At 41.7% G+C, this 23,007-nt stretch overlaps 1 protein-coding gene across 1 annotated transcript in view; it reads right to left on the bottom strand.

Moving 5' to 3' along the window:
• The window catches only part of Tmem50b (transmembrane protein 50B), a 33,259-nt gene that overhangs the window by 9,753 nt on the left and 499 nt on the right, over positions 1-23,007 (bottom strand). The window contains exons 2-4 of the mRNA XM_013027470.1: positions 11,681-11,821; positions 4,223-4,329; positions 3,230-3,297 (exon numbers count right to left, since the gene is read on the bottom strand). Of these exons, the coding sequence (XP_012882924.1) occupies positions 3,230-3,297; positions 4,223-4,329; positions 11,681-11,779 (274 nt within the window). The 5' untranslated portion in view covers positions 11,780-11,821. The remainder of the gene's footprint in view (positions 1-3,229; positions 3,298-4,222; positions 4,330-11,680; positions 11,822-23,007) is intronic.

Here is a 23,007-nt window from a genome sequence, read left to right as displayed (position 1 = left end):
GAGGTGGTGGAGAAGAAAATGAACAATGAAGGACAATTTGGGGTAAGAGAAATGCACTCAATAACTGTGTGTGTTAACACATAGTCATGTTAATACATGACTACAGTTCCAGACTCAAAAGCCTGAGGCTGAATGTGTGAGACTTCAAGGTCAGTTTTGCCTTTGTAGTGAAAAAATGGTATATTAAGAAAAACAAAATAAAACAACAACAGAAATATGGTCTGGGAATGTGGCTTTGTGGTAGAGTGCATAAAGCCCTGGGTTTGATTCCTCATAAAACACATACTACATAAAACAGAAACCACATCAAACAGAAAAAGCCAGAAGTGGTGTTGTGGCTCAAGTGGTAGAGTGCTAAAAAGAAACTCAGGGACAGTGCCCAGGCCCTGAGTTCAAGCCATAGGCCTGGCAACAAACAAACAAAACAGAAATATGATCACCAGTGGCTCACATCTGTAATCCTAGGTACTCAAGAGGTTGAGATCTGAGGATCATGATTTAAAGCCAGCCTGGAAAGAGAGTCTATGGAACTCTCATCTCCAATAAACTACCAAAATCCAGAAGTTGAGCTGAAGATCAAGTGGTAGAGTGTTAGTTTTGAGCCAAAGAAGCTTGAGAACAGTGCCCAGGCCCTGAGTCCAAGCCCCAGGACCAGTACACAGGCAAAAAAAAAAAAAACCCAAACAAATCCATATATAAATAATTTAACTAATTAATTTTAAAGAAAAGCTGATACTAGTGGCTCCTACCTGTAATCCTAGCTACTCAGGAGGCTGAGATCTGAGGGCCGCGGTTCAAAGCCAGCCCAGGCAGGAAAATGTGTGAAACTCTTCTTATCTCCAATTAACCATCAGAAAACCAGAAGTGATGCTGTGGCTCAAGTGGCTGAGTGCTCACCTTGAGCTGAAGAGCTCTGGGACAGAACTCAGGCCCAGAGTTCAAGTCCCACTACTGACAAAAAAAAAAAAAGCCAGAAGTGGCACTGTGGCTCAAGTGAGAGAGCATTAGCCTTGAGCACAAAGAGGCTCAGGGAAATTACCCAGACCCTGAGTTCAAGCCCCAGGACTAGCAATAAACAAATTAAAATTAAAATTAAAGAAAATTTAAAGCTGGGCATAATGTAGTTTAGATCCTAGCTTCTCAGGAGGCTGAGAGCTGAAGAATGCAGTTTAAAGCCAGCCCATGAAGAAAAGTCCCTGTGAGATTATCTCCAATTAACCACCCAAAAACTGGAAGTGGGGCTGGGAATGTGGCTTAGCGGTAGAGTGCTTGCTTAGTGTACATGAAGCCCTGGGTTCAGTTCCTCAGGACCACATAAACAGAAAAATCCAGAAGTGATGCTATGGCTCAAGTGGTAGAGCACTAGTCTTGAGCAAAAGAAGCTAAGGGGCAGGGCCCAAGCCCTGAGTTCAAGCCAGGGGACTAGCAAACAAAACACAAAACTGGAAGTAGAGCTGTGACTCAAAGTCGTAGAGTGCTAGCCTTAAGCAGGGACAGCTCCCAAGCCTTGTGTTCAAGCCCCATAACTGACAGATAAAGAAAAGAAAAAAATCCTACATTATGTTACATAAACTAAACATTTAGTAAGATTCATTAAATTGCACACTATAAGCTAGTGGATTTTATTGTACATAAATTACATTCAATCAAGGTCAAAAAGAAATAAGCCATCTGGTTCTAAGCCAGACAAAGGAACCAAATGTCTATGCCTGGAAACAAGTACTGCACAGTGGCTGAGATCCAGGACACTAGAGCCAGACTATCCGTGTGCATTCCTGGCTCTACACTTGCTGTCCCATGGCCAGGTCCTGTACCTGCTTTCATTACCTCACCTAAGGTTGAGGGCAATAGTACTCTTATTCACAGGCTGTTGAGACACATAAGTGAGTCAAAATGGTGAGATACTCAGGCCAGTTCCTGGCATTCACCACATATTCTACTTTGCTTTTATTCCTAATCATCCTTCAAATTCCTCTCCAACACTCTCTAAATTTCCAATTCTGACTATACATTCCCCCTCCCTGCCCCCAGAAGATGGGAAACTAGACCTGTTACATACTGAAAACAAACCCTCAGGCTCTTAATATGGTGGATAAAGGAAAACTTTTTTTTTTTTTTTTGGGTCCGGTCTTGGGGCCTGAACTCTGGGCCTGGGCGCTGTCCCTCAGCTCTTCAGCTCAAGGCTAGCGCTCTACCACTTGAGCCACAGCGCCACTTCTGGCTTTTTTTCTTTTTGCTTATGTGGTGCTGGGGAATCGAATCCAGGGCCTCATGCATGCAAGGCAAACGCTCTACCACTGAGCCACCTTCCCAGCCCAAGGAAAACTATTTTGGAGGTAACAATTTAAAAGAATTCAAACTAAAGAAAATTTATTTGTAGACAATAGCATGTTTCTTCAAAACCATTTAGTTCTGTGGAAATGACTCATGTAATTAGAACTGAATATGAAAAGCATAATCCTGAATTAGGTGCCCTAAAGTGTCCATTCCAATGCTACCAGTGATCATGGCTAGCTATCTAAGTAATATTATTGGTTATTATTATGAATAAAATGAAACTAACACTGGAACCTGGAGTCCATGATTCACTGATTTTGAATAGTAACATTTTATCTATTCTCTACTATAAGTAATGTAACAAAAATGGTAGCTTTAATTTTTTTTTTCCCCAGTCTTGGAGCTTGAACTCAGCTTAGGCACTGTCCCTGAGTTCCTTTTTGCTTAAAGATAGCATTCTCTTGAGCCATGGCACTATTTCTAGCTTTTTCTGTGATTAATTGAAGATAAGAGTCTCATGGACTTTACTGTGCAGGCTGGCTTTGAATCTCCATCCTCAGATCTCAGCCTCCTGAGTAGCTAGGATTACAGGCTTGAGCCATCTGTACCTGGCAATTTAACTCTTTTCTTAAAGATTTAAATGTACATTTTCTTGCTTGGCTCATGTTTTACCACTTGAACCATGCCTCTAGACTCAATGGCCAGCCATGGCTAGCTTCACATAGGAATCCTTTGGATCTTAGCCTGTTGAATAGCTAGGGCTACACATGTAAGCTATCATTAACTTTTCAAAAGCTAATAACTGTTGTACATTATCACTATCAGCCAGTCCCACATCAATGTTGGAGGTTTGGTTTTCTGCTGATAAGTTCCTATTTTTGCAGCATCATTAACAGCACAACACAGTTACTCATAATAATACATGTTAACAGCTCATTAATAGTCCTTTTACCTGTTCTTCCTAAACAGCCGCTTTCATAGCTGTCACCTCTCACCTGAGCATTGGACACAGCATTTATCCTAGAAGACACAAGTCATCCAATGAGCTTTCATGCTATTTAAATACTCACAGGTATTTACAGGTCCCTTAACAGAGAAACAAATTTATGTCCCAACTAAAGTTAAATAACCAAAATAAATAAACAGCAATCCCAGGGGATAGAACTGTTACTTTCATTTTATTTTTTTCTTCTAAAGTACTCCAGAGATTATGAAAGAACAGTTAGTTTTCACACATCTTTGGTAATTTATATACCTAACACATAAAAGACGGAGTTGTCCCATTTTAGAATTCTCTGAGGGTTTTTTTTTTTTTTTTTTTTGGTCAGTTGTGGGGCAATCCAGGTGCTTAAGGTTAGCACTGTACCACTTGAGCCACAGATCCACTTCTGGCTTTTTGGTAGTTAACTGGAGATGAGAGTTTCATGGACTTTCCTGCTCTGACTGGCTTTGAATCCTGATCCTCAGATCTCAGCTTCCTGAATAGCTTGGTGAGCCACTGGTACTTAGCCTTCAAAAAGTAATTTTGCCAGCCACTGATGGCTCATGCCTGTAATTCTAGCTACTCAGGAAGCTGAGATCTGAGGATTGGGGTTCAAAGCCAGCCTGGGCAATTAAGTCCATGAGACTTTTTTTTTAATTGTGAAAATATTGTACAGAGGAGTTACAATTACATGGGCAAGATAATGAGTACATTTCTTGTCAAGCATCGTAGCCTCCTCCTTTGTTTCCCCTTCCCCGTTTTAGACATAACTACTTATACATCTCGTCCATGAGACTCTTATCTCCAATTAACCACTGGAAAACCAGAAGTGGCACTATAGCTCAAGTGGTAGAGCACTCGCCTTGAACTGAGGAGCTGACGGACAGTACCCAGGCCCAGAGTTCAAGTCCCACAACCGACAAAAAAAAAAAAATTTTGAATTTTGAATATCTTTATACTTACATAAAGAAAGCCAATGTGGAAAATACACCACACGTGTGAAAAGCATGGTTTAAGTCTTGTGGATATACCACTGCTGCATCAATCATGATCCACCAACCTGTAAAAAACTTAAGAAAAAAGCCCAAGATATTAAAACACTAAAAGTCTAACTTAGTACAATACCTGCTGCTTGACACTTTTGTTGTACAGATTATATAGATGACAAAATATTCCCACTCTGAGTTTTGAATAGTGAAATATAAAAATAAGGTGCTCGGGAGTCAAGATGGCAGAATAGAGGCTTTCCCCATTGCACTCTGTGGATGAGAAGAGTCTGAGAAACAAAGGAGAAGCTACATTTGGGAGAGCAAAACTGAGGAAAAACATTGAGAAATACAAAAGAACAGAACAGCTGAAAAGTGTAGTAGAACAGAAAAGCAACTGTGAAGACTAGATGCAATGTCTAGGCACAGCCCTGTCTCCCATGAGTGGAGAAGAGACTCAAGTGCCCAACAGAAGGTTAGCTGAGTGACCTCCTTGACACACCAACAGACTTAGCTGTGGGACTAATCCTTAATTTCTACAAGCATCACACTCTGTGCAGGGATTTGGGAGGAAAGTGACTTTGTCATGGTGGCAGGCCAGGATCAGGTAAGACAGCTTTTAGCACCCAATATCAGGAGAGCAGAAGCAAGGTACCATCTTGTGGGAGGGTCTTCTGCTTGAGACTGAGATATTCAGAGAACTTGATTACATTAGCTATAGGCAAGTAAGCTGTAGCCAATCAGGCTTTGAGACTGAGACACCAGCGGAAACAAAGAAACAGTGATTTGTGTATCTTCAGCAACCAGGTGGCCAAAAGCTATCCATAAATTACATAGAGAGGAAGGGACCAGACCCTTCTCAGTGAGACTAACTTCACAATTGCTCTCCAACTGATCAATCTGAAGGCAAAATATTGAGGTTCAAGGACAACATAGATGTATTAGAATAGCCAAGGAAAGAGAGTTCTGGCTCAAAGGGATAGTGTACTAGCCTTGAGCATAAAAGCTCAGGGACAGTGCCCAGGCTCCAACTTCAAGCCCAGGACTGGGGCAAAATGACAGCAACAACAAAATCAGGGTTGGCGGTTGGCTCAGTTGGAAGAGCACTAGACAATGAGAAAAAGTACCAGGTACCAAGTTCAAGTCCTGGACTCATTAAAAAAAAAAAAAAAGAACAGTCAAATGAAGCATTAGGAAAAAAAATAATGTGAGTAGAAAATGTAAAAACCTCTGGGAAACTATCAAGAGACCAAACTTAAGAATCATTGGAATAGAAGAAGTAAAAGCTAAAGGAATAGAAAATATATTCAATAAAATAATGGGAGAAAACTTCCCAAATCTTGAGAAAGATGTAGCTACGTAAGCACACGAGATGTATAGGACACACAACAAATACAAAAAGAAGCACCCCAAAACAAACCATAGTTACATAAAGCTAGAAGAAAGATCCAAATTGTAGGCAGAATAACAATGAATTTCTCATAAGAAATCACTAATGCAAGGTGGATATGGGATTATATATTTGAAATACTGAAAAGTAAACAACTGTTAACCTAGATTAATTAACTTAATTAAGTTATTATTCATAACTGAGGGTCAAAAAAAAGTCTTCCATGATAAAGTCTTTCAAGATAAAGCAATGTATGACCATTAAATCAGCATCACAGAAGATATTTAACACAATCATTCTGGGCCTGAACGCTGTCCCTCAGCTCTTCGGCTCAAGGCTAGCACTCTACCACTTGAGCCATAGCGCCACTTCTGGCTTTTTCTGCATATGTGGTGTTGAGGAATGAACCCAGGGCCTCATATATGCAAGGCAAGCACATTAACACTGAGCCACCTTCCCAGCCATTTAATCAATCTTACATACAGAAGAGGAAGATAAATGTAACCTTGAAAATAGGAGAAGAAGCCGGGCACCAGTGGCTCACACCTGTAATCCTAGCTACTCAGGAGGCTGAGATTTGAGGATCACAGTTCAAAGCCAGCCCAGGCAGGAAAGTCCGTGAAACTCCTTTTTTTGGGGTGGGGTGGGGGGTGGGGGTCTGGTCATGGGCCTGAACTGTGGGCCTGGGCGCTGTCCCTCAGCTCTTCAGCTCAAGGCTAGCGCTCTACCACTTGAGCCACAGCTCCATTTCTGGCTTTTTTCTTTTTGCTTATGTGGTGTTGAGGAATCGAACCCAGGGCCTCAGGCATGCAAGGCAAGCGCTCTACCACTGAGCCACCTTCCCAGCCCAAGTCCATGAAACTCTTATCTCCAATAAACCACCAGAAAATTGGAAGTGGCGCTGTAGCTCAAGTGGTAGAGTGCTAGCCTTGAGCTGAAGAGCTGAGGGACAGCATTCAGACCCAAAGTTCAAGGCCCACGACCAACCCCGCTCCCCCTTTCCCCCCCAAAATAAAAAAAGAAAATAGGAAAGAGGGTTGTGAATGTGGCTTAGTAGTAAAGTGCTTGCCTAGAATGCATGAAGTCCTGGGTTTGATTCCTCAGTACCATATAAACAGAAAAATCCAGAAGTGGTGCTGTAGCGCAAGTGGTAGAGTGTTAGCCTTGAGCAAAAGCAGCTCAGAGACAGTGCCTAGGCCCTGAGTTCAAGCCCCAGGACTGACAAAAAGAAAAAGAAAAGAAAAGAAATAAAATAGGAGAGAAAATAAATCCCATCAGATAAACAAATAAAGGAAAGAGCCAAATACTACAAAAAAGTGCTAAGAATTATCACATATTCTTCAGTAATAACTCTAAACATTAATAATCTCCATTGTCTAATCAAAAATCATAGAATAACAAGTCAGATGAAAAAACATCCAATCATTTATTGCCTTCAAGAATGCATCTGACTGACAAAAACAAACATTGGCTTAGGGTGAAACAATAAAAAAAGATCTACCAAGCAAATGAATCCAGAAAGTAGGCAGAATAGCTATACTTCTCTCTGATAAAGTAGATTTCAAACCAAAATCAGTCAGAAGAGACAAAGAAGATTACTTTGTATTAATAAAGGAAATCCATCAAGAGGAAGTAACAATTGCTAAAGGCAATTTTCAGAAAACAAAATCAACATACAAAAAGTATATTTTGGAGGTGCTGGTGGCTCATGCCATAATCCTAGCAACTCAGGAGGCTGAGATCTGAGTATTATGGCTCAAAGCCAGCCTGGGCAGGAAAGTCTGTGAGACTCTTATCTCCAATTAACCACCAGAAAACCAGAAGTGGTGCTGTGATTCAAGTGATAAAGCACAAGCCTTTAGCAAAAAGGAGCTCAGGGATAGTGCCCAAGCCCTGAGTTTGAGCCCCAGAACCAGCAACAACAACAACAAAACAACAAAAAGCACATTATTTTTTTCTGTACATTAAAAATGAGCAAGCTGAGAAAAAAAATCAGGAGAAATCAACAGAGTTCAGCAAAACTATGGAACGCTGAAGAGGAATTTGAGAAAGACTCCACAAGCTGAAAAGACCTGCCATGCTCATTTATTACAGAATCAATATCATGAAAATGACAATGCTACTGAAAACAACCTACAGATTTTATATAATCCCCACAAAGTTCCAATGTCATTCTTCACAAAAATAGAAAAATCAATCATTAAATTCATATGAGGGCTGGGAAGGTGGCTCAGTGGTAGAGCGCTTGCCTTGCATGCATGAGGCCCTGAGTTCGATTCCTCAGCACCACATAAGCAAAAGAAAAAAGCCAGAAGAGGCGCTGTGGCTCAAGTGGTAGAGTGCTAGCCTTGAGCTGAAGAGCTGAGGGACAGCGCCCAGGCCCAGAGTTCAGGCCCTACAACCGGACCCAAAAATAAATAAATAAAAAATAATAATAAATTCATATGAAATCACAAAAGACCCTAAATATCCAAAGTAATTTTGATTTTTAAAAGTGCTGGAGGTATCATAATGATGGGCTTCGAATTATACTATAGAGCCAAGGGAAAAAAAAGATGGTACTGGCACAAAAACAGACACGAAGACCAATGGAACAGAAGACACAAAAATAAATCTATGCAGCCACAGGCACCTGATTTTTGACCAAGGAATCTAAAATATGTGATATTAAGTAGCCTCTTCAATAAATAGAGCTGGGAAAATTGGATAACCACATGAAGAAAATTGAAAGTCAGTCTCTATCTCACACTCTGTATAAGTATCAAGTCAAAGTAGATAAAGGATCTTAATGTAGAATCTAAAACTTTGAAACTACTACAGGAAAGAATAGGAAGAACACTAGAAATACTGGTGTGGCTCTTCCTAAACAGAACTCTAATGGATAAAAGGCTTCTGCACAGTAAATCATCACTAAGAGTTAGCATATGGAATGGGAGACAAATTTTGCCTGCTATACATTCAACAAGGGATTAATAACCAGAAAATTCAGAGAGCTAAAAACAACAACAACAAAAACTAAGCCCCCAAAGAATCAACAATCCAATTAAAAAATAAATGAATAGGGGCTGGGAAGGAAAGTGGCTCAGTGGTAGAGCGCTTGACTTGCATGCATGAGGCCCTGAGTTCAATTCCTTAGCACCACATAACCAGAAAAAAAAAAGCCAGAAGTGGTGCTATGGCTCAAGTGGTAGAGTGCTAGCCTTGAGCTGAAGAGGGACAGCACTCAGGCCCAGAGTTCAGGCCCATGACCGGACCCGAAACAAATAAATAAATAAATAAATGAATAGAACAGACAATTTTCAAAACAAGAATACAAATGGTCAAAATACATTAAGTGTTCAACAAATGCAAATGCAAATCAAAACACTGAGATTTCATCTTACTCCAGTCAGAATGGCCGTCATGAAGAATACAATAACAGATGTTGGCAAGTATATGGGGACAAAGGAACTCTTTGGACTGTTGGTGGAAATATAAACTAATGAAACCACTATAGAAGTCAGTATGGTCCTCAAAAAGCTAGAAATACAATATGATCCAGTGATACTGCTCTTGGGCATATAACCAAAGGAATGGTAAGTGATGAGACAAAAAAAAGCCCTTGTAGCCAGGTGCCAGTGGCTTATGCCTGTAATTCTAGTTACTCAGGAGGCTGAGATCTGAGATCTGAGGATCCTAGTTCAAAGCCAGCTGGGGAAAAAAAGTCTGAGACTCTTACCTCCAATAAATTACTCAGAAAAAATGGCTCAAGGGGTAGAGCAGAAGCAGCTCAGGGACAGTGCCCAGGCCCTGAGTTCAAGCCCTAGGACAGGCAAAAAAAAAAAAAGCCCTTTCACACACACACATTTATTGCAGAACTATTCATACCACACAGCAATGGAAAGGTTCCCCATAACTGATGAATTCATTAAGAAAATGTGGTATAGTGCTGATGCCTCAAATCTATAATCTTACAAACTCAGGAGGCTGAGATCTGAGGATCAAGGTTTGACAGCAGCTCAGACACAAATCTGAGAGACTCTCATCTCCAATTAGCCAGCAAAATGCTGGAAGTGGAAGTGTGACTCAAGTGGTAGAGTTGCCAGCCTTGAACAAAAAAGCTAAGCAAAGCTGGGCACCGGTGGCTCAGGCCTGTAATCCTAGCTACTCAGGAGGTTGAGATCTGAGAATCGCAGTTCAAAGCCAGCCTGGGCAGGAAAGTCTGTGAGACTCTTATGTCCAATAAACCACTAGAAAACTGGAAGTGACACTGTGGCTCAAGTAGTAGAGCACTTGTCTTGAGCTGAAGAGCTGAGGGACTGCGCCCAGGCCCAGAGTTCAAGTCCCACAACCAACAACAACAACAAAAAGCCAAGCAAGAAAGGCCCTGAGTTCAAGTTCCAGTAAGGGAACACAAACACACAGACATAGACACACACACACACACACACACATACACATACACACACACACACAAAAAACATCTAAAAAATTCTGCGGGGCTGGAAAGGTGACTCAGTGATAGAGTGCTTGCCTCACAGGCATGAGACCCTGGGTTCGGTTCCTCAGCACCACATAAGCAGAAAATGCTGGAAGTGGTGCTGTGGCTCAAGTGGTAGAATGCTAGCTGAAGAGCTGAGGGACAGCAACCAGGCCCAGAGTTCAGGCCTCATGATCAACACACACACACAAAAAGTCACAATTAAAAAATTCTGCATGTTTTTCACAATTATCTTCGGTCCTACTTCTGCTTTCATTTGTTTGAATAAATTTTATTTTTTCTATTGAAGTCTGAGTATAAAAATGTATATGAAAAGAAATGACTGATAAAAATATAAGATGCTGAAGCTGGGTGCTGGTGGCTCACACCTGCAATCCTAGCTACTCAGGACGCTGAGATCTGAGAATCACACTGTTCAAAGTCAGCCCGGGCAGGAAAGTCCGTGAGACTCTTATCTCCAATAAACCACTAGAAAACCAGAAGTGACGCTGTGGCTCAAGTGGTAGAGCACTTGCCTTGAGCTGAAGAGCACAAGGACAGTGCCCAAGCCCAGAGTTCAAGCCTCCTGACCAACAGAAAAAAAGAAAAAAATATATATGATGCTAAAATGTGTTTCCAATAATGTAGTTAGTAGACGCAGGAGATGGCTGACAGAATATAAAGTTAGACATTTGCTTGTTTTTGAAGCTGTACAGTAAGTACAAGGGGAAAGGGAGGAGAAAGGATCTATATAGCATTCTCTACTTTTGTATACTTTTACATTTGCAGTACAAAAATCTTAAAAAGGAGATAATGCAAACAAAATTAAGCAAAAATTTCCTCTACAAAGTTCTTCCTCCTCTGGTGCCCAATGCAGTAACTTGGGAAACAGAGATGATATCACTTGGGGAAGAGCAGCTGCAGAGATTCTGTTCTACCAATGACTAAGGTGTTACTGCTGGCTACATAGCCTAGCTTTCCCCCCCACCCCACTCCTGGTTCTGGGGCTTGAACTCTTGGTCCCTGAGCTTTTGTGCTCAAGGCTTAAGGCTAGTACTCTACCATTTGAGCCACAGCTCCATTTTCAGATTTTTTTTTTTTTTGTAGTTAATTGGAAAGAAGAGTCTCATAGGCTTTGCCTGGGCTGGCTTCAAACTGTGATTCTCAGAACTTAGCTTCCTGAGTAGCTAAGATTACAGGTATGAGCCACAAGCACCCAGCTACATAGCTCACCTTTAAGGAACAACAATAACACTAGGTAACATCAAACTTGGATACTTTGCACACCTGTAAGTAGCTACACATACTGTATCATTAAGTTTAAAATGCTGCTGCCTATATTACTATAGGCATACTATTACTAGAACTGAAGAAAAGATGCTAAGTTTAACAAAACTCACAAAACCAAATAAACCCAGATCCTACCAAGTTTTGTAGTTAAAAAAAATAGTATTAGGAATCCTGATAATTCTGCAAAATATCAGTGAAATAAAATAGTTCACAATTCAAAGGAAATCAACACTAATTTCCCCAGGCACACGCTGAGGTATAAACATCTTCTCATTTAGCAGGGCTTGCACACTTACCAATATGCCTGCGACCACAGAAGCCACAGCATTTCTTCTCTCACTCCAATCAATACATTCACACTCTGGCCAACGGAAATTATCTAGGAAGCCTGCCATTTTTACTCCGTAAGCATGAATCTTGTATTAAAAGACTGTATCCTACAACCAAAAAAGACAAAAAAAGAATAATCAACCTAAAGAAATGTTTTAAGAACTGATGAAGTACCTCATTCCTTTCTTAAAGCTTTAAATACAAACTTATATCCTGTTTTAAGAAATTAAGAAAAACACATTATTTCGGTAAGTACCAATTGAGACATGTGTAGGCCTTAGGGGATGGGGGCAACTTAGTGGTAAAGCACATTCAAACAGGAAGCCCTGGGTTTGATGCTTGGCACCACAAAGGAAAACACAACAAAAACAACAATTCTGTCAGTAAATTCTTTGATACTTTTCTTGCTGAGGGGTGGACTGTGTCACAACTCCTGAATTTGAGTCAAACATAAATATTAACCAAACCAGAGGAAGTTATGCTGCGTAACTCCTGCCACGCAACTTCCCAGATTACGGCAGAGACGGCAGCAATGTAGCTTCCATCTGGCGGATTTAACATCAACTGCCAAATGGCTGAGTTGTAATGTTCCTTTCTTCTTTCTTTTTTTGGTCGGTCGTGGGCTTGAACTCTGGTCCTGGACACTGTCCCTCAGCTCTCAGCTCCAAGCTAGTGCTCTACCACTGGAGCCACAGTGTCACTTCCAGCTTTTTCTGTTTATGTGGTGCTCTGGAATCAAACCCAGGCCCTCATGCATGTGAGGCAAGCACTCTACCACTGAGTCACCTTCCCAGTCCAAGTTATAATATTTCTAAGTGCTGCTAGCTGAGCTGTATCATCACTTCCAAACTTTGAGCCCTAGAAAAACTCTAAGATGCCAGATACATGAAATAGAGTGCTGACCCACATAATCTAGTACGTATAATAAGATGGCCGTTGTAAGCCACTAGACTCTGAGTTAATGCAGCAATAGATAACAAAGGAGAGAAAGGTTGTGAATAAAGAACTAAATGAAACATACTATGGAAATCTTCAAAAAAAACAAGAGATTGTGTTCAATAGGAGACTCAGAACCAACACAAATTCTAAAAAGAAAAAGATTTGAAAAATATTGGCAATTACTCTTTGAAGAGAAAACAGAATCTGAAAGGGATTTTACCCTTGAAAGAAAGAAAACCCATGATAGCATCTATTTTTAATTTTTATTTATTTTTGTTGGTCATGGGGCTTGAACTCTGAGCCTGGGCGCTGTCCCTCAGCTCTTTAGCTCAAGGCCAGTGCTCTACCACGGAAGCCATCGCGCCACTTCCAGTGTTCTGAGTGGTTTATTGGAGATAAGAGTCTCATGGACTTTCCTGCAAGGCTGGCTTTGAACCGTGATTCTCAGATCTCAGCCTCCTGGGTAACTAGAATTACAGGTGTAAGCCACCAGAACCCAGCTAGCATCCATTTTTATATAGCTTTTCCCCATAGCAAACCCACACCAATCCCATTCCCAACTCCCTGTGGTACATAGTAGCTAAAACTCAAGCCAAAGCCATAGCACTACTGGCTTAAGATGTCAGAAGACAGAAGTCCAGGACTGGCAGAGCAGCTGGAAATCCAGGGGGAAATTATGGAAAGGAATAAGATAGAAAACCTTAAACACTTCAATATACACCCCTGCTTATTTCTGACCAATTCCTTCCTACCCAATAGATGCAGACTCCAAAGCAAAACCCCTCAACAACACAAAAACCAAAACAGCTGGATGGCTAAAATAGCTGAGAAGAGATTCCAGCTGTTGCCCACCAATATGCAAGACATTTTGGAGTTTCAGTGCTGCCAAGTGAGGTAGGGCTGGAAAACACCCTGGGATTTTCCAGACATCCTGAACAATACCAAGTCTCCATGATTCAAGGTGACCAGGCAATACTTTAAATCCATAAAACAATTAAAAGCACTATGGGTACATTTAATCAACATAGTATGTGGATATATTAATGAATTATTAATGAAGGATTAAATAGTAACTAGTTAAAAGCAAGTGTAAGGAAGGACATCATGAATTTAACTGTAACATGGTAATGTTCTGGTTAAAGGTTAAAACAATGAAATTTATTTCCTGTATGAAGTTCATTGTAAAGTCATTTTCCATATAGCCTCTTATAAATGCTTTTTGTGGGTTTTTTGGGTCAGTCATGGGGCTTGAACTCTGGGCCTAGGCCAGTGCTCTACCACTTGAGCCACAGCACCACTTCTGGTTTTCTGGAGTTAATTGGAGATAAGGGTCTTATGAACTTTCCTTGCCTGAGCTGGCTTTGAACCACGATCCTCAGATCTCAGCCTCCTGAGAAGCTAGGATCGCAAGTGTGAGCCACCAGAGCCAGGCATAAATGGTTCTTTAAGCATAAAATACATAGTTCTCACACACAGCCCCTCTCATATTTGCACACCTGGTTAGACAGGTGCTTTACTACTTGAGCCATGCCTATAGCTCTTTATTTTTTTAATTTTTGTTATTATAACAGTGATGTACAGAGGGATTACAGGTATATAAGTCAGGTAAAATGTATATTTCTTTTGGACAATGTTACCCTTTCTCTTACTCTCTCCCAGTTTTTACCTTATTTTTGAAATAGGATCTATGGTTTATGCCAAGAATGGCCTGGATTGTCATTCACCTATTTGTTATACTTGTATAGCTGGGATGACAGGCCCTTACCACTTCACTTATTCTTGGTTAAGATGGAATCTTCAAAACTCTTTTATTTTTTTGTCGGTTGTGGGGCCTGAACTCTGGGCTTGGGTGCTGTCCCTCAGCTCTTCAGCTCAAGCACTCTACCACTTGAGCTGAGAACAACTTCCAGCTTTTTCTGTTTATGTGGTACTAAGGAATCGAACCCAGGGCCTCACGCATGCAAGGCAAGCACTCTACCACTGAGCCACCTTCCCAGCACTCTTCAAAACTTTTTGCTCAGGCTGGCCTGGAAGTGCAATCCTCCAGATCTCTACTTTTCTGCTCTCTATTTATCAAGTAGCTAGATTACAGGTGTGAGCATCCATGCCCAGCTATTTTTAGAGTGAAAATAACTAACCTGTTGGGGACAGGATCATCAATGATTGTTTAGCTCTATCCTGGAAACCAGGGATTGGTAAATATTTTCTGAATGAACCAGAGAGTGGAATTCTACCGACTCAAGAGGCTGAGATCTCAGGATTGCCCTTGAAGTCAGCTCAGGCAGAGAAGTCCTTGAGACTCCAATTAACCACCAATAATCTACAAGTGAAGATAAGTTTAAGTGGTAGCATGTCAGCCTTGAGGGAACAAGCCAAGTGAGGGTGAAAGGCCCCATGTTCAATTATCCTGTGTACACATACACAAAGAACCAGAGAGTAAACAATTCAGGTTTGGTGGGCCATACCACCTTAGTCACAACTATTCAATTCAGAGCATGAAAGCAGACATATGTAGAGCATAAATAAATTAGCATGGCTATATTTCAATAAGACTTGTATTTACAAAAGCAGAAGCCACAGTGCAATGCCAATGGCTTATGCCTGTAATTCTCGCTACTTTAGGAGGCTGAGATTTGAGGATCACAGTTTGAAGCCAGCTGGCTCCATGAGACTCTTATCTTCAATAAACCACCAAAAAGCCAGAAGTGGTGCTGTGGCTCAAAGTGAGTCAGTCTTGGGTGAAAGTGACAGTGCCAAGGCCCTGAGTCCAAGTCCCAGAACTAACCCCCCCCCACAAAAAAAAAGAAGTAGCCAGTCAGAGTTGCCCACATGATACTTTCAGGATCCATGTTCTAAGCAATAGGGAAACACAAAGGTTTATAAGCAAGGAGTGACAGGATCAAGTCTGTCATTTAGAAAGGTAATCTTAGTAACAAAGTGTAAAAGAGGAACTGAAGAAAAACATAAAAGAGAACTACCTGCCATCATTCTAAACAGGGAAAGAATGAGGATGTAAGTGGAGGTCAAACTGCACAAAGCTACAAAAATGATTTTGATTAGAGAAATATTGAACCAGTATTAGCAATAAGGCAGGAAGTAGTTACAGGGCTGTTATAGGGTTTCTTGGCTAAAGCCTTGACTGACCCCTAATGAAAATGGAGAGCACAGAAAGGAAAAATGGGAGAGAATTAGTTTGAAGGTTGTACAGTTGATATGCCTGCAGGACATGGTATGGGTAGAGATGGAGGGAAGACAGCTGGTTTAAGACAGAGATCATAGATTTGAGTTTCTCAGTAATGAAATGTACCTTAAGTCACCAGTGCAGCTAAGTATCTCAGGGAGAAAATGTGTAGGTCCGTGTATCAAATCACGGCTCATCTCTGTTTCCTGGGTTGCTTTGATTACTGGCTGCCCAGTATCAAACTAGACCTCCACATAACCACATACAGTGGGTAATAAATCACTTCTCTAGAACATGTTCTATATATATGCAGAATGTCTCTTTTGAGCAAGTCAATGTGTGTGTGAAGGAGAGGTAAAGAATGACAAGATGAGCTTTCATTAGAAAATTTATATACTAGTGCAAAAGTGTAGAAAACAGTTGATTTATTTTTCTTGTACTCAAGGCCTCACACTTTCTGTTTGGCGTTTTGCTCAAGGCTTGGTGCTCTACCACTTTAGCCACATCTCCATTTTGGGCTTTCTTTCCCTTGGTTAATTAGAGATAACAGTCTCCCAAATTGTCTAATCTATAATAGCTCCATATCTTGAGCCAAGAATGACTGGATATTTGTTTTTTTTTTTGTTGTTTATGTATTTACTAGTCTTGGGGCTGAACTCAGGGTCTGGAGGGTATCTATCCCTAGAGCTTTGTGTTCAAGGAGAGTACACTACCAATTGGACATAAGAGACTCATGAACTTTCCTGACCAGGCTGGCTTTGAACTGCAATCCTTAGACTTCAGCGTACTGAGTAGCTAGGATTACAGGCTTGAGCCACCGGTGCCTGGCAGTTAACATTAAAAAAAGTTAAATTATAATTTACCATTAAAAAAAAATGGAAGCGCCGGGCGCTGGTGGCTCACGCCTGTAATCCTAGCTACTCAGGAGGCTGAGATCTGAGGATCGCGGTTCAAAGCCAGCCCGGACAGGAAAGACCGTGAGACTCCTATCTCCAATAAACCACCAGAAAACCGGAAGTGGCACTGTAGCTCAAGTGGTAGAGCGCTCGCCTTGAGCTGAAGAGCTGAGGGACAGCGCCCAGGCCCAGAGTTCAAGCCCCACAACCGAAAAAAAAAAAAAAAAAAAATGGAAGCCTCTGTTAGGGAAATGAACCCTAAGATATGTATTCAAATGTTTTTTTTTCTTTCATGCGATTGTTTCTAACACATTTATAAGATTATTTCTTTGTTGCTATCTATGTCCCTCCCCCACAGTATAACCCCTGCTTTCACTGTATTTGATGTCGGTATAATTTGTGGAGGGGAAGGGGAAAAACAAATGGTTAAAAAATGAACTTTACAACTTTGGTGGTGGTGGGGGGAAGTGGGGGAGGATGATGGGAAGGGATGGGAAGGGAAAACAAAGGAGGAGGTTACAATGCTTGATAAGAAATGTACTCATTGTCTTGCCCATGTAATTGTAACCCTTCTGTACAGTATTTCCACAATAGAAAAAAAAAATGAAGCCAGGCATCAGTGGCTCACACCTGTAATCCTAGCTACTCAGGAGGCTGAGAGCTGAGGATCCTGGTTCAAAGCCAGCCTGGACAGGCTTTGTAGCACTGTAGCTCATGTTAGAGCACTAGCCTTGAGCACAGAGAGGCTTAGGGAAAGTGCCCAGGCCCTGAGTTCAAGCCCTAGGACTGGCAAAAAAAAAAAAAAAGATAGGTTATTGGTCTAGGAATGGTAGGGTTCTTGCTTAGTACCCTTGAACCCCTTGGGGTATTCCTCAGCATCACATAAAACAAGCAAGCAGTGGCAATAATGATAGCTACACAGACCAATAATCCTAGCTATGTAGGAGGTAAGGAAAGAAAATCGCTATTCACTTCCAAGACAGGAAGGCAGGAAACTCTGCAAGACACTTACCTCCAATGAAGCTAAGAGAAAGTGCTCAGGCCAAACTACCAGGGCAAAAAATAAATAAAGCAAGCAAGCAAACAAAACACAACGCAAACATCAAAATATTAGATCTAAATATCCAGAGCAAAACATAATGGCCAAGTTGAAACAAAAAACAGAATCTTCAGCTTTCCCTAGAATTAGTATTAGTTACAAGTTGATTACCATATTAAGCTCTTTACAGATGGCTCCATTTAATTTTCAGAAAAACCTCCTTATTGGGACCATTTATTCCGTTCAGTCTTCACACACACACCGAGACAGTTACTATTATTATCCTCACATAACTGAAACGGCTTAGAGAATTGCTAAGTTGCCAATGCTGAACAGCTTGCAAGGAGTTTTTCCACTAATGTTCACATCTGATTCGGGAATCTGTGCTCATGACTATCACAATATATTGCTGTCCATCGAGATACACTTTCACAGCATTTCTCTCATTTCATGAGGAGAAAGTATTCTCTTGTCTATATGAAAGCAGAAAGGAAAAAGAGAGAAATAGTCACAATTTAGAGGAACACTGTGGTCAAATGGAAGAGGAACACAGTCCAATGAGATCTGCAGTGACCTTGACAATTACTCCTGGGACAAACCTTGACAAAGAGTCTAGGAACAGTTTTCTTGAGTTAGCCATAAATTGGTTTCTAGGCACTATATTTTATAGGCCTTAAAATCAAACAGCATGAATTATTCAGAGATCTTACATACTTAGGGAAAAGCATTTTACATATTTAATCTTGGAATGCTCACTTGCCTTCTGACTTGTAAGTCACATAAAACAAAGGAACAAAACTTGCTAAGCATCTCTAACTCAGATAAAATAAATATAAAGCCAAATAAAAGGTGAAAAGCAGGGGCTGAGAAGGTGGCTCAGTGGTAGAGTGCTTGCCTTGAATGCCTGATGCCCTGGGTTCGATTCCTCAACACCACATAAGCAAAAAGAAAAAAGCCAGAAGGTGGTATTGTGGCTCAAGTGGTAGAGCGCTAGCCTTGAGCTAAAGAGCTGAGGGACAGCGACCAGGCCCAGAGTTCAGGCCCCACGACTGGACCCAAAAAAAAAAAAGGTGAAAAGCATGGGTTTTAAAAGAGACTCAGCAAGGTGCCGGTGGCTCATGCCTGTAATCCTAGCTGCTCAGAAGACTCAGAACTGAGGATTGCAGTTCAAAGCCAGCCCAGGCAGGAAAGTCTGTGAGACTATTATCTCCAATAAACCACTCAGAAAACTGGAAGTGGCACTGTGACTCGAGTGGTAGAGTGCTAACCTTGAGCTGAAGAGCTGAGGGACAGTGCCCAGGCCCAGAGTTCAAGCTCTATGACCAACAACAACAAAAAAAAGAGCCTCATCTTACTACCCAGTAAGATCCTTGGTAACAAATTTACATTATGGGCTGGGAAGGTGGCTGAGTGGTAGAGCGCTTGCCTTGCATGCATGAGGCCCTGGGTTCGATTCCTCAGTACCACATAAGCAGGAAAAAAAGCCGGAAGTGGCACTGTGGCTCAAGTGGTAGAGCGCTAACCTTGAGCTGAAGAGCTGAGGGACAGTGCCCAGGGCCAGAGTTCAGGCCCCATGATAGGACCCCACCCAAAAAAACAAAAACAACAAAAAAAACAAATTTTAGTTATTCAAAATGCAGATGATTCAGTGAATTTCCCCCTATTTTCTATTTCTAAGACTTAAAGGGTCCATTGAATACTGAATCCCTTGGATCCAAACATTATTTTATAGTTTAAAAGACTGACACCAAATGTAGGTTCTATAAATTTATAGAGAGGAGAAAGAAAAGGGTCACATACAAAAGATTAAGAAACCATAATGACTTTGACTTCTGAACAGTAACACTGAAAGCAGGTAAGAATGGAGCAGTAACTTCAAAACGCTGAAAGAAAATTACTTCCATTGTAATTAAATTACTAGCCAAAATATCAATCAAGCATGAGGAAACATATTCAGACAAGGAAAGGCTTAAAAGAAAAAACACAACAAAACTGTAGCTCTTCTTGTAAAAATGCTAGAGTGAGAGTTAAGAGTTCCACTGGAGAATATATCACTAAACAATAATACAGGATACAAGAAAGATCTAACACACGAGTTCTAAAGAGAACCCAACTGTGCCCCAGGAGGAGAGGATAGCCAGGCTGACATGAAGTAGTATAGCTCTAGTAGTTTCTCAACCTGAGGACAGAATGCCCTGGCGCCTTCTATCCGCACTTGGATTGGCTGCCTTGAGCATAGCTGTTGTAGTTCTCATTCCCCTGGGAGCCCAGAGGCCTGCATCAGCAGAGGCCTTGCTCTTCCCTCGCGGCAGGCTCACTTTGACCAACCCTTTTAACCATGGCTGGGCAGGCTTGGCCGTAGGGAGCTAAAGAGCAGAAACTCAGAGCAAGTACTCCTCTTTCCCCCGGGTTCTGCTTGCCATTAAGTTGTCGGATGGCCTGGCTAAGGACTCCTCGTCACACCATCACACAAAGAAACCTTTCTGTTCCACTTACCTTTTTCTGGAAGCCTTCATCTCCTAGTGACATATTTTTTTGGTCCTTTCATTTATACAGTCATGTTTGATTTTAAGATAATGTGACAAAAATATAACCCCAAATCTAGAAAGCAATTGCATTTGGACCTCATCTATGCTCAGAGGGATATGGTTTTGTTATCACGGTTTATTTAATGAGCAATCCACTATTGGATTAAGAAGGCAGCTTGGTGGGAGAGCACCTGCCTAGCATATACAAAATAAATAAAAAAGAAATTAAGAAGATATTGTAGGCACTGTGGATCAAAGTGGTAGAGGGTGGGCCTTAAGGGGGGGGGGGGAAGCTCAGGGACAGAATCCAGGCAGAGTTCAAGCCAATGACTGACCAAAAAAAAGAATTTTTTGGAATTGGCTCTGTGGCTCAAAGTGGTAGAGCACTATCCTTAAGGGAAAGAGCTCAAGGATAGCACCCAAACCCCAAGTTCAAGCCTCACAATGGAGGGGAAAAAAATAGGAGCTATTGTAAAGTTTGGGATCATCTAGTAGGAGCTACAATGCAGAAGTATTTTTGCTTTTGTCTTTTTATTTCCCTTTTGAAATAGTGTCTCACTATGGTAGTCCAGGTTGTACTCAAACTCATGATCCTCTTGTCTCAGCTCTCCAAGTTCTAGAATCACAGTGTGCATCACAAAAGTATATTTATGCGTTATATATATATTTTATAATAAATGAATTTTTAAAAAGAACATGCATTTCTGTCATGGTTGGGTATTCAAGATGATGGAATGTAGACAAATTACGAAGTTCCCAGTTCCTCTTCCTATACGTATGTTTGAGAAACCTCTTTCTTCACTCCTGCCAAGCCAAAATAAGGCAACATAACCTTAAGGTCAGCACCACTCAGTGGTAACGAGGTCAATACATTTCCCATTATTTAACACAGCACTCAAATTTTTCTCTGATACAGTCTCTCTATAGAAAAGGACCAATAGACTTTAAGAAATGCATCTACACAAAACCAGGGCAGCTAACTGCTTTCAGTTTCAGCTTTCCTGAAATCAAGGCATATTTAAGATGCAATAATCTGTTTGTTTGTTTTTTAATCTCCCTGAAACATCCTTTGATGCCAGAAGGATTTTTATTTATTTTTATTTTTTTTTGGGGGGGGGGTCCGGTTATGGGGCCTGAACTCTGGGCCTGGGCACTGTCCCTCAGCTCTTCAGCTCAAGGCTAGCCCTCTACCACTTGAGCCACAGCACCACTTCCGGCTTTTTTCTTTTTGCTTATATGGTGCTGAGGAATCGAACCCAGGGCCTCAGGCTTGCAAGGCAAGTGCTGTACCACTGAGCCACCTTCCCAGCCCCAGCCAGAATTTTTCACACTAGGCTTTTTAGGATAAAACTTGGAAACAACCAGGATGTATATGAATAAGAGACCAGGGAAATTAAAAAAAAAACAAAACCACAAACATTAGGGTACAACAAAACCATGCAGGTACTGACATGAAAATGTGTTCTTACCTCAATTGCCAAACAGGTAATTTTATTTTTTATGTATCGCTTCATTATTTCACTGTTTTAGTTGATATCCCCTTTATACCTCAGTGTTATGGTTATCATTCACAAAGGCCAATACAGATAAAATACGAAAATTTTTACTTAGGTGCCTGTGGTTCAATCTGTAATCCTAGTGACTCAGGAGGCTGAGATCAAAGGATTAGATCCGTTTGGCAGGAAAGTCCATGAGACTCTTATCTCCAATAAACTAGCAAAAACCCGAAGTGCGGCGAGTGTGGGTGACTATATCTTAGCTACTAAGGAGACTGAGATCTGAGTACTAAGGTTCCAAAACAGGAAAAGTCCGTGAGACTCTTATCTCCAATAAACTACTTAGAAAAAGCCAGAAGTGGTGCTGTGGCTCAAGTGGTGGAGCGCTAGCCTTGTGCTTTTAAAGAAGGTCAAGGGCAGCGCCTAGGTCCTGAGTTCAAGCGTCAGGACTGGAGATTGCAGAGTTCTGCCAGCCCTAAACTCGCTTGGTTAAAATGTTTAATGTTGGTTTTACACGTTGGAAACTTACAGAAGCTGGAAAGACAGAGACTGGGGACTATACTGAGCTTCCTGAATTGCTAAGAAAAGGGATGCACAGCACAAAAGTACGAGAAAGACTTGGAGACAAGAGGTGAACCGCTCCCAGAGATTCCAGGCTCTGAAAATCCCGATCAAGAGGATTACACGTGCATTACTTGGGAAGCGAGCACTACCACGCCCCTTCCTTCCCCGGAGGAGGCAGGACGGCTGGAGCTCCAGCTCCGCCAGGGCGCCGCTTTGGCGTGAAGAGGTCCCTCCCTGATTTACCTTTCAGGCTTAAGTTGCTCCTAATGGTCCACTCGCAAGTCAACCTACTGACGGCGGGGCTGGCTCTGATCACGCAGCGCGCTATGCATACAAGGACAGGTCAGGTTGTAACCTCCCTGTACACCATTTGCGGATTAAAAACAAAGTGAATAGCCTTACCGCAGCTACCACCGCCACAGTGACGAAGCTCAGCTACCTATCAAGCCGGACACCCGACACCTGGGATCCATGTCCCTAAAGTCCTGGGTCCCTCTCCCATTTCTCCTTCCCATCTCAGCGAGGGGCAGGCAGAAGGTCGCCCACAGCGAAGACGGATTCCTCGCCACGGTTCAGAGCAAACCCAAGAAGTGGAGAGCTGGAGGCGCCCCACAGCCGTGCGGGCCTCGGGGCGGGGGTGGGGCGGCCGC

The sequence above is a fragment of the Dipodomys ordii genome, unplaced genomic scaffold (genome assembly GCF_000151885.1).
Source record: "Dipodomys ordii isolate 6190 unplaced genomic scaffold, Dord_2.0 Scaffold104, whole genome shotgun sequence".
Taxonomy (NCBI): domain Eukaryota; kingdom Metazoa; phylum Chordata; class Mammalia; order Rodentia; family Heteromyidae; genus Dipodomys; species Dipodomys ordii.
The sequence above is the reverse complement of the archived record's forward strand: the minus strand, read 5'-3'. Positions and strand labels throughout refer to the sequence as shown.